General features: G+C 33.2%; 1 protein-coding gene across 1 annotated transcript; it reads left to right on the top strand.

Moving 5' to 3' along the window:
- Positions 1-2,048: 2,048 nt before the first annotated feature.
- On the top strand, positions 2,049-3,652 carry LOC111371157. The gene is made up of 5 exons (XM_022993064.1): positions 2,049-2,212; positions 2,322-2,607; positions 2,703-2,969; positions 3,016-3,058; positions 3,219-3,652. Exons 1-5 carry the CDS (start codon positions 2,049-2,051, stop codon positions 3,650-3,652), a joined length of 1,194 nt encoding a protein of 397 aa, XP_022848832.1.
- The last annotated feature ends 13,664 nt before the right edge of the window (positions 3,653-17,316 follow it).

Genomic DNA, 17,316 nt, shown 5'->3' with positions numbered 1-17,316 from the left:
ACAATTTTATTATTTGATTGCTTGATCGTCAATTAAATATATGGTTGCTTGTTGTAGTGCTTGGAAGCACACAATAGGTTTAGAACATTGCATGATTAACATACGTGCAATAAATTTTAGGAATAAGATGATACACATGTGCAATCTTTGAGATAATTATGAAATTGAATGCATTTTATTCATATGAATTTGGACTAGGAATAGGATTAGGTCTTGAATAGGATATATTTAATTTGTCGTGGAAAAGAAAATTAATTATAATGGAATTGTCGATTGTCAAGAATGCAAGAACGAAATTAGCTACGTAGTCAAGAATTAAAATAGATAATAAGGGAAAAATTCATATATAAGGTGTATACTTAACACCATTTCCATCAATAAAACGTCTCTACCGCTACAAAATCATCATCAAAAATAATACATCCAGAGTAATTTCAATCCGGACACTGTAGAACCCTAATTCATCGACATTGACATTTTTGTATCACAGATTTGGGATCGTCTTGGAGAAATTGACATTTTCGCATAGCAGAAATCAATCCAGGTATTGGTCCGATTATTGCACTCCTTCCTTTTTCGCAATTAGCATCATCAGATTAGTTCCAAATTTCTTCTGTACACAAATTTCCAGCGTCCGTATCTATCGTTGCCACATATGTCTCAAATTCAATAATATTGTGCAGTGGGACATGAACAACATGCATGAGATGTGACTTAATTGAGTGTAACCAGTCGTAGACAAGTGTAGCATCGATTGTGGATGTCTGTGAGCACTAAAACAAATGTGGTCGATTGAATGTGACTGCTGTGAAAAAAATGTGACCTCAATTTATTTTTGATTATCTGTAAGACATGTTATATTATATTACCACTGATCATACCCGTGTGTGACCTATTCCGATGTTTGACCAAAATATGATCCAATATTTGACCAAAATATGACCACTCGACACAACAGTATTCGTACGCATGTCACATAAGTGAACGTGTGAGCAGATTGGAGAAGAGTGAATTGGAGAAGAGAATGAAACCAATTTTGTTCATGAGATGTGACCTGTGTGTCGCCAAATGTGACCTGCATTTTTCGTGTCAGTAGTGACTTCATGTTATTGCATAAATTCTTAAAATAAAACTGTATGCACAGTATTAAATTAACCATCGAGAATGTGATGCTTTGAAGTTCAATTTTGCAGAAATGGTGTACTTGCACGTATGTTTGTTGCATGGATCTCAGTCAGCTTTGGTGTTGGTAGACCGTGGATGCAGTTATATAAACCTTATAAACATGATTATGTCAGAGTTCAGCTTGGATTCGATCAAGGTAGCAGTATCATTGAAGTATATACTCAACGACGATTTGCCTGCAATCAGGATAAAAAATGACTGCAACGTGCTTGCATACATTCTGTTGAAAGAAGTCGATCGTGATCTAGCTAAATACCCATTAATCATTGACATAATTGATGCAGCAATAGAGTACCCGTCCGACATGGTCACAGATAATGCTTATCGTAACAGTGAGCTTTATACGTTGCAGGATGTGGCCACAGAAATTTGTGAAGCATCAAGTAAACATTTAGGTCACATTTGTGACAATGAAGTCACGATTGTTTCTATAGCAGATGCTATTTAGGTCGAAGAAGGCAGGATTTTCCATGATAAGGATATTTTAAAATTGAGCCTATCGTTTTTTGCCATACGAAACATGTTTGAGTTTATGGTTGAACGATCCGACAAGAAAGAATATGTGGTGAGGTGTTCTCATGAAGGATGTACTTGGATATGCCGATCGTCAAAATGGGGTAAAACGAATCTATTTAAGATTCGAAAGATTGGCAGTCACACATGTGCATCAAATGTGGTGTTGGGGTCACACAGACAAGTATCAACTGCAATTGTGTCATCTAGCATCAAGTACAAGTACACATCGGCTGGCATCATATACACACCAAAGGACATATGCAGTGATATGCTACATACGTTTGGAGTATATTTGAGTTACTCAAAAGCTTGAAGGTCCCGTGAACAAACATTGAAGATGATTAGGGATGATTCGACGGAATCATTCGGTAGGATACCAAGTTTCTTCTACATGGTTTGACAAAGAAATCCTGGTACGGTCACAGAGTTGGAGGTCAATAGTCACAATAGGTTCAAGTACTGTTTTATGGCACTCGGTGCATCAATACAGGGGTAGCAACATTGTAGGCTCGTAATTGTCGTTGATGGTACTTATTTGAATGGTCATTACGAAGGTACTCTATTCACAGCATGTACACAGGATGCAAATAATGGCCTAATGAGAACGACAAATCTTGGAGATGGTTTTTGGAGAAACTGAAAAATGCATATGGGCATAGAGAAGGATTGTGTTTTGTATCGGACCGTCATGGCAGTATAAAGAAAGCAATAGAACAGCTGCATCCGGAAAGTTGCCATGGTATCTGCTCGTACCATTTGCTGCAGAATCTCAAATCATATTATGGGAAATCAGGGCAAAATATTACGCAGGCTTTCAATTCGGCTGTCCGGGCTTACACATTAGAAGAATTTGAATACAACATGCAACAACTGGACACAATGAATGATAAGATTCGTGATTACCTGGTACTGTACTAACTACAGTACTGCATTATCACATGCAGTGAAGTGGTCACATATATCCTTTTATACTATTCTCATACTACGATATATTTTGGCAGGATGAAGTAGGCCCTGAAAAGTGGTCACGAATACATATGTCGGCAAATAGATACTCTACAATGACATCAAACATTGTAGAATCAGTAAACGCGATCACAAAGGCAGCTAAGAATTACCCCATTGTATTCTTGCTGGAGTCATTGCAACAAACAGTACAAAATTGGTTCTATAAACATAGAGACGAAGCGCATGGAACTTTCACGATGTTGACTAGCAAGTTCGAGAGCGTCATGAGGAGAATGAGTTCAGAATTAAGGAACTTGAGGGTAAGGTTCTTATGTATCTTGAAGTTTGTGTATGTGGACTAAACAGAAATATGCATGTGATTATATCATAGGTGTCTGTGACATGGAATGTACGTATGTGCTTATGTGTCCAAATATTAATTTCATGTGACCACTAATTTACGTATGTGACGCTATGTACTTTGTCGTGATATATAATTTGTATGTTAGTGCTAAACCTGTGACCTGAGTATGAAGTCCTGTGACCTGAACATACCATTGTGCACTAAGATATGAATGTCTGTGACCTATTCTTTTTTGAGTTTAAACTAACACATAACATTGGTGCTATTACACTCTCACAGGTATCTCCTTCCAACCAAACAGTGTTCTCCGTGAGCGATGAAAGGTCCACATTTGTTGTTGACATTGAGCAACGTACATGCACTTGCAGGATCCTGCAGGTCGATTTGATGCCTTGTCCACATGCATTGGCTGTAATCGCACATACGAAAAGGGATGCATATTCTTACTGTTCCTATTATTACACAAAGGATGCATATGTAAATGCTTACGAAAGTTCGGTATATCCTGTTAGAAATCCAGACGAGTGGAGAGTGCCCGATGAAGTAGAATTCCAAATTGTTTTAGCTCCTAACCAAAAGCGGAGTTCTGGAAGACCTACTGAGAAGAGGAAGAGATTATCTAGGGAAGGAAAACCATAAGTAAGATGTGGACGTTGTGGTGTACATGGTCACAACCCCAGGAGGTGCTCAAGTTTGGTCTCATTAAGTAAGAACGGTTGATAGGAAGTCAATACATGATAAAGACTTATCAAAGTTAGGTCGCATTCTTGAATTCTTTTTAGCATACCAACATGTAGACATGTGTTTCAATTGATCAATTGACAAATAATTTGTAAATAGTAAGGTAATAAATGATAAATGAATTACATCTGCACTTTTTATTCAGTTGAACATAGAGTTTTGTAAATTTATGATTATAGATTCCATACACAGCAATATATTTGAATTGTGACCATTAATTCACTTAAAGGCATGAAATGTGGCCTAAACGTGGTGGAGAACAAATATATGTCCAGGTCACAAATTCCATAAATAAAATGAACTGTGATCAACTCTTGACAGGCTATTGTAATTGATATGTGACCTGTTCTTGACATATGCCATAGCAAACAAAAACTGTGACCAAAATCACAACCAAATCAGTGGCCAGGTATGTGACCTATTATTTACTATGTGACTTGTTATTAACATATGTAATGACAAACTGAAACGTCGACCAAAAGCAATACTAAATCAGTGACCTGGTACTGTGACCTAATGTTCGAGGTACAGTACGACCTGTGACCTGATCTTTGCATCATATATTATGCGTGCTAAATTCGTGACTTGCTATGTATATCACATGTGACCTGTTATCGAAATATGTCATGCCAAAGTAACTCCCACAAAATGTAATATTAAATCTGTGACCTGGTACTATTGATATGTGAACTAATTTACACACGGCATTAAAAAATAAATCATATACCAAAAGCACAACCGTGTATCCAAGCAACAACATATTAACAAATGAAGGTTGGGGCACCCATGTATTGCAAAAGCATATTCACATCCACATGACAGTATCATGTACAAACACCTCCATTGCTTGAAAGAAATATAAAATGCTACCAACTGAAGCATAAAACTCATTTACAAATATTTTCATAATTGTCATTCTATTACAATCCCCTCCCTTTTAAAAGCCTGCCTCACCTTCTTCACGTAAGGTTCTCGGTGTTTGTAGAGTAATGAGGTGATATCAATTCTACATTTTGTAGCATCGAACTTATGGGGAATAGCACATCTGCCATCACGGAGGATATACAATGCATACAATATCACGAACACCCCGCAATCATGACTGTAAAAGCACACATTATAGTATGTTATGAATTAATTAATTTACAAGTTATACTGCTGTAGTTGGTCACATACTTACCCATTCGTCTGCTGAGGTAGGGTACTGTCAATGGTCACCTTCATTTGCTTGCATTCAGATTCGTTGTAATCGGGGTCTTTTTTGGAAATTCCCAACGCTTTCATAAGAGCAGGCAATACCTTCACATAGGGTTCAATACCTTCCAGCACATTCCAATCACGACAAGTTTTTCCAGCTGAATTGAGCAGCATCAAAGTATGACTTCTAAATTCTACCAGACCTAGCATCTAGTGAGCTTTGTTCATGGGCAGGAGTGGCATGAACGCATTGTCTACATCGGCCCAAGATGTGCTTAGGGATATCAAACGACCTGTGACAGCCTTAATCATGCTGCTCTCCGACAACAGAACTTGAAGGTCTTTTTGGAAAGCGGGAAATATATCTTTTATTTTGTTCTGGAACCACGAGTCCGTCGTTGTAGCTCTTAACTTTACTTTCCCAAATTTTACTACCTGGCGAATATAGTAGAAGCATGCATCCATGTGCTGTTTGAACATGAAAAGTTATGACTCTATGGCAGTGGGCTGCTCAGCAGTATGTGCATAGTGTTGTATGAGGTTCTTAATGTTGTGTGACTGGTTAACAAGGAAATGTGTAGTGAACAGATAGATAAGCGTTACCATACCGAGCCGCTTAAAGACGTTTCTGCATTTATCAACTGATAGAACCATGTCTTGTGATCGACAGGGTATAAGCCAATACTAAAGGCTGGTTTGATTTGGTCATCTTGCTCATTAAACTTTTTCCTGTTGCCAAAAGTTGACTGTCAAGATACTGTAATTGTGTGACCAGTGTATTTGAAAATATAAGAAACATGTACATGCCTATTTTTGGGTTTATGCCCTCTCTGAAACCAACCCAAGAATGCTGATTTATCAGCTTCATCAACATGATCTTTATAATTTTCAAATACAATAACATTACCGTCATGCCGCAGTACCTTTCCTTTCCTAACAACAAATGGGGATCGCAGTATCCTCGCAGGCCTTGAAGCCCGCTTAACTGGTAATGCAGATGCCGCTTCTGTAGTTGGTGATCCCTGTGACTTGTAAAGGTCACATTTAGTTTACATAAATTCGATGTACACATTGTGTGACTAGCATATGACACTAAAAAAAAATAATTTGAATACCTCTTCATCAACATTTTGGGATGCTGTGATCACATCAGATATGACAGCATCTACTTGCTTTTGAATTTCTGAAGACTCCAAATCATCTGGTTGTGTGTATTCGATACCCAGGTCAAATGATGGCGATTCAAGACTACTTGGAAAGGCAACATCTTCAGTTGGGTCGACCTTCCCCTTCCCTTTCCTGTCGACAACATGTTGCAGTTTTTTCACCTGAATGTGAAATTGGAGAATTTCAGACATGAAATCTGTAACTATGTTCAGTGATAGATAGATTGAACATATCATGTACCTACCTCGTCGATCTTCTCGAATCCTTCGACAGCAACTTCCGTGTCTTCATACTCATTAACTGGACAACCTTTCCTATCATTGAATCGCCTTAATATCTCATCCATGGAGCTTGAGATCATTGCAGTCATGAATTCAGACAGGAATTGCATGTTCGTCCTAATCTCGATCATGTCATGTTTTAACTGTCTTGTATTAGGATGATTTCAGACATCTTTTTTGCCTGATCAGAGTTGAGGCTCTACATCTATGACTTGATGGCGTCCATCTCCACGGTTAATACTTTATTCTGTGACTTAAGTTCTGAAAGTTGTGCATTCAAATCGTGAAGCACCTGTAAACATGATTAAGATAAATAGTTAAATATGACCTTATAAAAGATGCCTGTGACCATGAGAATTGAACTATGACCAGTACTAAGTGAACTGTGACCACAATTTGAAAACAATTGAACAGAAATAAAAATAATCTTACAGCACTCCCTTGGATCCCATGATATTGTTCTTCATTTGGAGAAAGTTGGGGACCTGAAGGGCATTTCTTTTCATCTTTCTTAGATGAAGAAGCCTCGGAATCAGAATTAGCTTCGATTCTAGATAATTGAGAACACATAGATTGAAGAACAATAATGGTATAATTGTTTTGAGATTGAATATTTTTTATATCTTTTGCCTTAGTATCATATTCCTCTGATCTATCAGCTAGGAGTTATCTAATAGGGGACGCAATTATTTCGATGTTTCTATGGGAAACAACTATTTCTTGCGTTGGAGAATGTTCATATTGAAATTTTTGACTAGAAGAGTTTTCCATATTTGTTTATTGACATAGATATTTTGAATGGAAGTTTTTGAAATTCTTTTGCCAAATACTTTGAAACATGCTCATTCATAAAAACTTATATCTTCACGAAAATCATAAAATTCTTCCCATGAAGATTTAATTTCATCTTTTGGAAACATTGATAAAAAAAGTTGTACGAAAACATTTGACTGAAAGAGTTTGATCAGCTTTAAATTCATTTTTTCTCTATCTATTATAGAAGAAATAACATTACATTGTTGATCTAACCTTTTAGCAGGATTCGAAAGCATATCAGATAAAGTTGGCGAACCAGGTCTATTCCGATTCATCTTTATATGATGCACATTGAGTTTTTGGAATGTTTGGAGTAAAATCAACTCCTTTAAATTTATCAGAAGAAGATGAAAATCGAGAATTTTGAAAGAAGTTCTCAGATCTATTTTTAGATCTAGAAGAATCAAGTATTTGAAGATTATTTGAAGATGAGCCTCTATCAAAAACAACTTTGACATTTCCATTAGGGAATGAAATAATTTGACCAATTGATCTCGTAAGAGCAGGAATTAGAGTTTGAACATTTTCAAAATTTCATCCAAGTCCTCTACATTGAAGATTCCATTGTATCCTTTTAGGAATCATGGCGTTTGAATGAAAGAGGATTGATCTCCACAAGAAGATTTTCTTCTCTAGGAGATGAGTGAATAGCTCCAATATTGAGTTGAGTATTTTTGTCTCTGAAAATTCCATTAGTATTTTTGTAATTTCTTTCTAGTATGATTGGCTATTCAAAGTGAATTAGAAATCTAACTCAAAGGGTTACAATTCTTCTAGAAATTTCATATTTCGAATTCAAACATTTACTATGCAAAAAATGGTTCTCAATCTGAAGCTAGAAATTGATTTGTGAAAATTCTTTGACTATTTCATTCCACTGAATTCTAGTTGCATCCAACTAATCTCTGGTGTGATTAGTTTTTAAGGATTTGAAGATCACACCAGAGATTAGTTGGATGCAACTAGAATTCAGTGGAGTGAAATAGTCAAAGAATTTTCACAAATCAATTTCTAGCTTCAGATTGAGAACCATTTTTTGCAAATTAAATGTTTGAATTCGAAATATGATATTTCTAGAAGAATTGTAACCCTTTGAGTTAGATTTCTAATTCACTTTGAATGGCGAATCATACTAGAAAGAAATTACGAAAATACTAATGGGATTTTCAGAGACAAATACTCAACTCAATATTGGGGCTATTCACTCATCTCCTAGAGAAAAAAATCTTCTTGTGGAGATCAATCATCTTTCATTCAAACGCCACGATTCCTAAAAGGATACCATGGAATCTTCAATGTAGAGGACTTGGATGAAATTTTGAAAATGCTCAAACTCTAATTCCTGCTCTTACGAGATCAATTGGTCAAATTATTTCTTTCCCTGATGGAAATGTCAAAGCTGTTTTCGACAGAGGCTCATCTTCAAATAATCTTCAAATACTTGATTCTTCTAGATCTGAAAATAGATCTGAGAACTTCTTTCAAAATTCTCGATTTTCATCTTCTTCTGATAAATTTGAAGGAGTTGATTTTACTCGAAACATTCCAATAACTCAACGTGCATCTTATAAAGTCATATCTGAATAGACCTGGTTCACCAACTTTATCTGATATGCTTTCGAATCCTGCTGAAGGTTAGATCAACAATGTAATGTTATTTTTTCTATAATAGATAGACAAAAAATGAATTTAAAGCTGATCAAACTCTTTCAGTCAAATGTTTTCGTAAAACATTTTTATCAATGTTTCCAAAAGATGAAATTAAATCTTCATGGGAAGAATGTTATGATTTTCCTGAAGATATAAGTTTTTATGAATGAGCATGTTTCAAAGTATTTGGCAAAAGAATTTCAAACACTTCTATTCAAAATAGCTATGTCAATAAACAGATATGGAAAACTCTTCTAGTCAAAATTTTCAATATGAACATTCTCCAATGCAAGAAATAGTTGTTTCCCATAAAAACACTGAAATAATTACGTCCCCTATTAGATAACTCCTAGCTAATAGATCAGAGGAATCTGATACTACGGCAAAAGATATAAAAAAAAAAATATTCAATCTCAGAACAATTATACTATTATTGTTCTTCAATCTATGTGTTTTCAATTATCCAGAATCGAAGCTAATTCTGATTCCGAGGCTTCTTCATCTAAGAAAGATGAAAAGCAACCCCTTATTTTCAAACCTATAGAGTCAAAATTTGTTCCAAAACTGGGTAAAGACAATCTGTCTAGCGAATCTAGAATTTAACGAGAACTTGCAAAACAAATTTCAAAATTAGAATCTTCAAAAAATAAATTCTCAAATATTTCATTGGAATTCCTAATTTACTTCACGAAAGATCTCCTGAGATTCTTATGAATTTTACTTATCCAAAACTTCATGATTTTCGATGGTATAAAGATATGTTTATGACAAAAGTTTTAATTCGTGAAGACTGTAATAAATCTTTTTGCAAAGAATGATTTATTTTTGGACTTCATAAACTCTTTGCAGAAAGAGTTAGAAATTCAATTAAACTTCAATATAATGATACCATTCCACATTCTATTCTAACTTAGGATGAAATTATTAATTTATCAATAAGGAAGGATTAGCATTATGTATTGATCTCAAACTTAAGGCAAACTAAACTCAGAAAGTCAAAAAGAACTTGGATCATTTTGTGAATAATATTGTTTTGAGAAAATCATTTCTCCTTCCTCAAAATTGAAAAAGTAAACTTTTCCTTCTTATATGAGAGAAAGAAAAAGATATTTTCAAAAGGAAAAATCTTATCCTTCAAAATTTTCAAAAATAAAGTTTTCAGAGAAAAAAATATATAAAAATTCAAAATCATCTAACCTATTGAAAGTGTAATCAAACACTAATTATTCAAATAAATGTCCTATGAAGGGAAAGGATAATGATCTTCTACTAGATTTAGATATTAAACTTGAACTTCTTAATTTAATCAGTTCTAGCTCCGATGAAGAATTTGAGTAGAATCTGGAAAATGTTTATCAACATCAAGAAGCCTCTGACTACAGTCAATAAAGGATATAAATTTGCTTCTAGAGTCCTCATTGACTTAGGAAAAGATCAAAATTGTACAAGGCTTTCTTACCAAATATTATGAAAAAACTAATGAGCATCATCTATTTGGTGCAAGTGGACAGTCGTAAGAAACTTAATATTCAATATAAACTTTCAAAAGCTCATGTTTGTAATTCAAATATTTGCTTCAAAAATATATTTTATTCTGTAAAAGATTTGGATCAAGAAGTAAATCTTGATACACCTTTTATAGTTCGAATTTGTCCTTTTCTAGCTTTTTTAAAAAGTATTTCTACAAAAATTTATGATCAAGAAATCCTATTTAACTTTACAAATCCTCCTTCATTTAAAGATGTTAATTTCAAAAATTTTAATAATACTAATTTCAAGAAAAATCATATTCAATTTCTTAAAAAAGAAATTAAATTTTAAAGAATTGAAGAACAATTACAAAATCCTTCAATTAAAGAAATAATTTTTTATTTTCAAAATCAAATTGAAATTGAAATATTTTTCAAAGGGAATATTAATCTTTCTTATATTCCTGATTTTAACGAGTCAATAATTCCTACAAAATCTCATCCTATTCAAATAAACAAGGAATGACTTGATTTCTTTAAATAAAGAGATCAATGATTTACTTGAAAAGAAACTTATTAGGCTGAGTAAATCTTCTTGGAGTTGTTCAACCTTATATGTCAATAATTCCGTTGAAATTGAATGAGGTGCTCCAAGACTTATTATCAATTACAAACCCCTCAATAAAGCTTTTCAATGGATTTGATTCCATTACCTCAAAAGAAAGATCTGTTAAACAAATTACTCAAAGCTATTATCTTCTTCAAATTTAATATGAAATTTGGGTTTTGGCATATCCAAATTAAAAAAATAAGATAGATACAAAACTGTTTTTAATGTTTCATTTGGTCAATATGAATAGAATGTCATGCCTTTTGGACTAAAAAATGCTTCTTCAAAAAATTATGAACGATATTTTTAATCCTTATTAAAATTTTATTATTGTCTACATTAATGATGTTTTAATATATTCAAAAAGTTTAAAACAATATAATGATCATGTTATTAAGAACATTCATTCATGTTATTAAGAACAATGGATTAGCAGCCTTTGCAAAGAAAGTTGTACTTTATCAAACATGCATAAGGTATTTAGGTCATTTCATACACCTAGGAACACTTACACCAATTCAAAGAAGTCCAGAATTTGTTGATAAATCTCCAAATGAAACTCTAGATAAAACAAATTTACAGTGCTTTTTAGGCTCTATCAACAATTCCGATTATGTCAATAGTATATGTCAAATCTTTGTCCCTCTTTTTGGAAGGCTGTAGAAATATCAATGGAGTAATAATCATACTTTCGCCTTCCAAAAAGTCAAGCTAGTAGTCAAAAATGTTCCTTGTCTTTCAATCCTTGACCCTCTATTATTGATCAGATTGATGTGTCTGACATTGGGTAGGTGGAGTGTTAAAATAGACTCCAAAAGAGTTAAATAAAAAACAGTTGGTTAGGTTTCATAGTGGAGTGTGGATATCAAAAAGAAAATTTTATCTATAGTGATCTCAAAATTTCAAGATGATTTAACTAATAGAAAAATCATTTTTGAAAATAGACTGTAGTTTCCTTAAAAGATGTTTTATAGAAAGACATAAAAAAGAGATTTTATACAAAAAAAGAGAGTTGTGAGGATAAAATATATGAGAAAAGAGAGTTAATGAATTGGGGAGATATCTTATCAAAGAAAGAGAATGATATTTCAAAAACAAAAAACGAAAAAATTCACTGGCTTCCTCTGAAACTCCATTGCACAAGTAGTCGTAAAAAGACTACAATACCTTTATTTTCAATTGATTATTACATTCAAGGATCATCTTCCAATGAATGTCATCAAGACATTTTTCCTCCAAAATTTCAATTCGTGCATTATAACATCAAAAATTCAGAGAATTTTATGAAGCTATCCTCATAAAAATTGGATAAACTATCATAACTCATGAAAAAATCCTCAAAATCCAAAAACAATTGATTTTTCAAAAATATGCATTTGAAGAAGATTGGGGGGGCAATAGCCATGGAATGAAAAGAGAATGTGTTTCTCAAAAGATGAATAATTTAATCTCATTTAAATTATTTTGATCACAAGGATTCCCAATATAATATATTTTACATTAGACCAGTGACTCATTCTTGGTTCATTTTATTTAATTAAAATTGTAATTCAAGTTTTCTAAAATGGTTTTAAATTTGGCTCGATTATTTTGGGCTTGATGAGAAAATTTTAGTTTGTTTCACTCATCAAGGATTCGTACACTTCAAAAACGAGGTAAAATTCTTTTTAAAGCCTTAAGAAAATGTTTTATTCCAGTTCACATTCAATATGAAACTCTCATGGATATTTTGTTCGGGCTATTTCATTTATCAAGATCAAAGTTCTAAATATAGAGTTCAAAAAATTATTCGGAGATTCAAAGTAAAATGGTGGGTGAGATTCCATGAAACTAAACGTTGTTCATAAGCAGTAAATTCATTGATTCAAGAACAAAGAAATATCGGCGTCCCAAAAATCTCAAAGAAAGAATTAAACAAAAATGCCGATTTCCTTACAGAAAAATCAAAATTAATAGCTATGTTCAACCAATGTAAAACACTAGAGGAATTAGCAATTTTTTCAGAAAAATTGCATCTTTAGCAAAAACTACTTCAAAGAAATGAAAATTAGTTCCAGATAGTTCTTCTCAAACAGGTTTGAAGACCTGTTTGCTACTTTCTTCCTACCAGCACTACCTACTGTCAAAAGAAGATAAAGCTTTAACAAAGTTACTTTATTAGAATAGATTCCCATTATTCAAAAGGCTGGAAAAACATTACAAAATTTCAAAATCATGGCTGACAACAAATATTCAAAAGGATGGATATTATTGAATTCATTGTCAATCAAAGATTTTTCAATCAATTTCATGAAATTTTCAACTCCAAAGCTCAGAGACTTTAAAAGGAGATCAAGATTTAAGACTCCGGCAAGAGATTTTAGGAGGAGAAAATCTTCTTCAAGAAACTTTAGATTTCCTTGTAATCTAAATTTTCTTTTATGAATCTATTCGTAATTTTCAATTTCCTCAATATTTTGTATCAAAAAATTTTATTATTCAATAAAATTGTTTTCTTCAAATCATTTTCTATGCTTGATGGAATTTTTCATCCTCTACCTCTATAGCCCTAGGCCAATTATATAGGCCGAAAAAGATGGAAAAACTGGTACCGGGTCAACGGTTTCAAGTTTTTGTGTTGGTTAGGCAGTCTTTTCCTTGATTTTAGATTAGTATAGTGTTCACCAACAATCAGAGCAATCACGAGTTCTCACTGGCTCGATCCAATCCAATTTTGAAAACATTGCTTGAGACAGATAATATCATCATCAACATAGGATATGTAATAAGTTCATTATAAAAGTTATATAAAAGTGAGAACAAGATGATTAATTTAAAAGAGAATAACAATATCTTAATCATCCTTAAAATTAAATCAAAATTTTAACTTAAAAGAGATAGAATCAAAACAGTATCTCAACTATTTTAAATTTCAATATAATTAAAAGAGATAAAATCATAATATTATCTCAATTATCAAAACCTATCTTAAAGAAATATATTATTAAATAATTAAATAACAGAAAATTTTTTGTATTTCTTTGAATTTCAACAATTTGAGCTTAACTTGTACAACTTTAAATTTTCTCAAGCCTAAAAGGAAAATAGAATAGAAGATCTAGGAATTTGACTGACAAGGCTAAAATATTGATCCGTTCTTTTTTCAAAACTGGCCAAATAAAAATTAATAAAATTAGGTCTACAAGCACAGAGTGTTACAATCAATCCCCCAAAAATTTACATTGTGGATACTTGGCTTGCATTTGTACTTCTCCCAATTTGCCTCCTTGACCGAGTGATTGTGCTATGGCACTTTTACTAAGGTTATCGTCTTATTTCTTAGTGTTTGAAAATTCTGATTAATGAAGTAAATTGACACTTCCTCATAGCCTAAACCCCTTATAACTCAATGGAGTAATGGTTGACCACATGACTTGGATTGGGGATGTCCTTTCTAAGCATTGACACATGGAAGTGCAAAGTGGCAAGTTTTGGGAGTAAAGCCAAACGTTATGCGACATTCTCAATGCGTTGCAAGATTTTAAACTGGCCAATGGACCTTAGTCGCAACTTACTCTTCTTTCCAAAATGGAACACTCCTTTTATAATTCCAACTTTGTTCCTCGTCACCTACCAAAAACTTTATTCCTTTTTTCTTTTTTTGTCAACATAACTCTTCAATCTATCTTGCACAATTTCCATACTGGCTTAAATTTTCTCAATAACTTGAACTATCTGCTCATTGATTCTTTACCAAAATCTTTCGTTTATCGATCGCAAAGTCCATCGTTACATGTTCCTACTTCCATTTTGAAACTTGTAACTATTCAAGTAACTTTGACGATCGTTGGTGTTCAGCCTTTACTCGTTGATATACTAAATGCATTTCAACACACTCTTCTATATTCCTTTTCATGCCTTCTAGCAAAATACCGTCTTGAGCACCTTATATGTACCCTCCTGGATGTATTAAATAATGAGCGGAGTGAGCTGCCTCTAATATTTCCTTTTTCGATGCCTTGAAGTCCTGTACACACAAGCTTCTTTGATAATACAAAATCTTGTCCTTATCCATGGAGAAACCCTTTCCCTTCTCTCTATACCTTTCTCTGCCTTAATAATTCAAATGAATGTTCAACTTTCTGACTCAGGACGTTAGTTATAACATTAGCCTTTGGGTGATAATGAATTTTGTAGTCCATAATCTTTAACAATTCAACCCCGATCATTTTTATCATGATCATCTCTTTCTTAGTGAAGATGATGAGTATCAAGGAGGGCAAGCTAGAAAAAAATTCTTTACATGCTCTTAGGGGCTGAATAAGGTCAGGAGCAAAAAAAGATCAAGGAGGCAAGGACTCATCCAAGCTACATAGGCTAGCCGAAAATGATGGTAACGCATCACTTGATGGAGTTGCGTGTGTGAGCCTTTAATTTTCAAAACCCGAGAGCAAACGACATTAACATTGTATCATAGACATTACCACATGGTTAAAAAATTGCTTGACGATTTTAGTTTTTCATTTTGATTGGAACTATATCTGTTTAGCATTTTCTCAATGTTCTATGAGTTAATTAGGATTGTTTGAGTTCTGTATATGCTTTATTCACTGTACAATAAACAAATGTTATTTACCCCAAACTTCACATTGTACTTGGCCAATATAATTCATGCTATCTACATTGCCATTTGCATTTGCTTGGATTGTTCATAATTGCTTTCTTTTTTTATAATACATCAGATCATGATGTTTAAGTCGTGTGTGGTTAATGTCTTCGAACTTCCCGACCTAGGTGGTGAATTTTACATTGATCTACATTACAATGAAAATTAGGTTAACTGGTATGTAGTGTATTGAATCATTAAACAACTATAACTATGGGAAGTATTGGATTTTATCAATGAGGTTACACGCTGTTAAAAAAATATACACAATTTCAAAAGGCATTAAATAAGTAGTAGAATGGGCTCTAATAAATGCAAACAATCCTCCGAACTTTTCAATTTTTTTTTGATTATAGTTGAGTTATTATTAGATGAATAACCTCGTTTTGTCCATCTATTTGTTCATGACATGTAGTAGAAAATAGAAGTTTAGATCCCATCTTACCCCATAAACACTCTATAAGTGGCTATGAAACTTAACACACCCACCTAACACTATACTCCTAGGTATACAATGGAGTTTCACTATCTCTCTAAGGAATAAATCAGCTATGTCGCATCATCTGTTTTATGACATGGAATGAAATGTGCTATCTTATTAAACCTGTCCATCACTACGAATATAGAATCTCTACCCCTTTTATTCCTAGGCAGCCCCAATACAAAGTCCATAGACACATCAGCCTATGGGTCACTAGGAACAGGTAAGGGTGTATAAAATTCTTGTGATAAAAACCTTAGATTTAGCTTTTTTACAACATTACAAATACAATTCACATATCTTCTCGTCGTAAACCAATAAAGATGCTCATGCAACATTTTTAAGTTTTTCTTAATACAAAAATTCCCATTATGCTCCCACTATGTGCTTCACATAGTGGGAGAATGTGAATTGATCGCAGGTGTTCAACCATACAATGGTAAACTATCGTCATCATAAGTAGTAACGTTTGTATGCTTGATGAGTTACATGGATCATGTATCATTGATTAAATAGATCTTAAAAATGGATATCACCGAATTAGGATGGAAGAGAAGATGAATTGAAAATGTCTTTAAGACTAAATATGGTTTGAATGAGTGGTTAGTTATACCATTTGGACTTACTAATGCACCTACTATTTCATGAGATTAATGAACCATTGTTTCACCTACATCCCTAGGTAAATTCATAGTAATTTACTTTGATGACATCCTAGTGTATATTAAAAATCTAGATGAACATATCGAGCATTTTAGATCTATGATTGTTGTCTTGAAGCAATAGCAACTTTATGTTAACTTAAAAATTGTACGTTTAGCTAATTTTCATGAGAATTTTGTTAAAGTCCAAAACACTTGTCACACCACTCACCAAGATTATGAAAAAAGTGTTGGATTCAATTGGGACATTGAGAAAGAGAATGTATTTAATAATTTATATGTGCGTAAAGCACATGGTAGGGGTCTAATGAGTTTTTTTGGCATTGACAAAATCTTGGAGATGTTGCATGAGCATTTTTATTGGCATAGTATGAAAAAATTATCTTAATCGCATTTATAGTAGATACATTACATGTAAAAAGGTTAAGTCTAAGGTTTTTACCATAAGGTTTGTACACATCCTTGCCTGGTCCTAGTGAAACTTGAGCATAGCACTAAAAACGGTAGAGATCATAACTTTTGGTAGTGGATAGGTTTAATAAGATGGCACGCTTCATTCCATGTCATAAAACAAATGATACCAC

Source organism: Olea europaea, chromosome 22, assembly GCF_002742605.1.
Source record: "Olea europaea var. sylvestris chromosome 22, O_europaea_v1, whole genome shotgun sequence".
In the NCBI taxonomy this organism is placed as follows: Eukaryota; Viridiplantae; Streptophyta; class Magnoliopsida; order Lamiales; family Oleaceae; genus Olea; species Olea europaea.
This window is presented reverse-complemented; position numbering and strand designations above follow the sequence as displayed.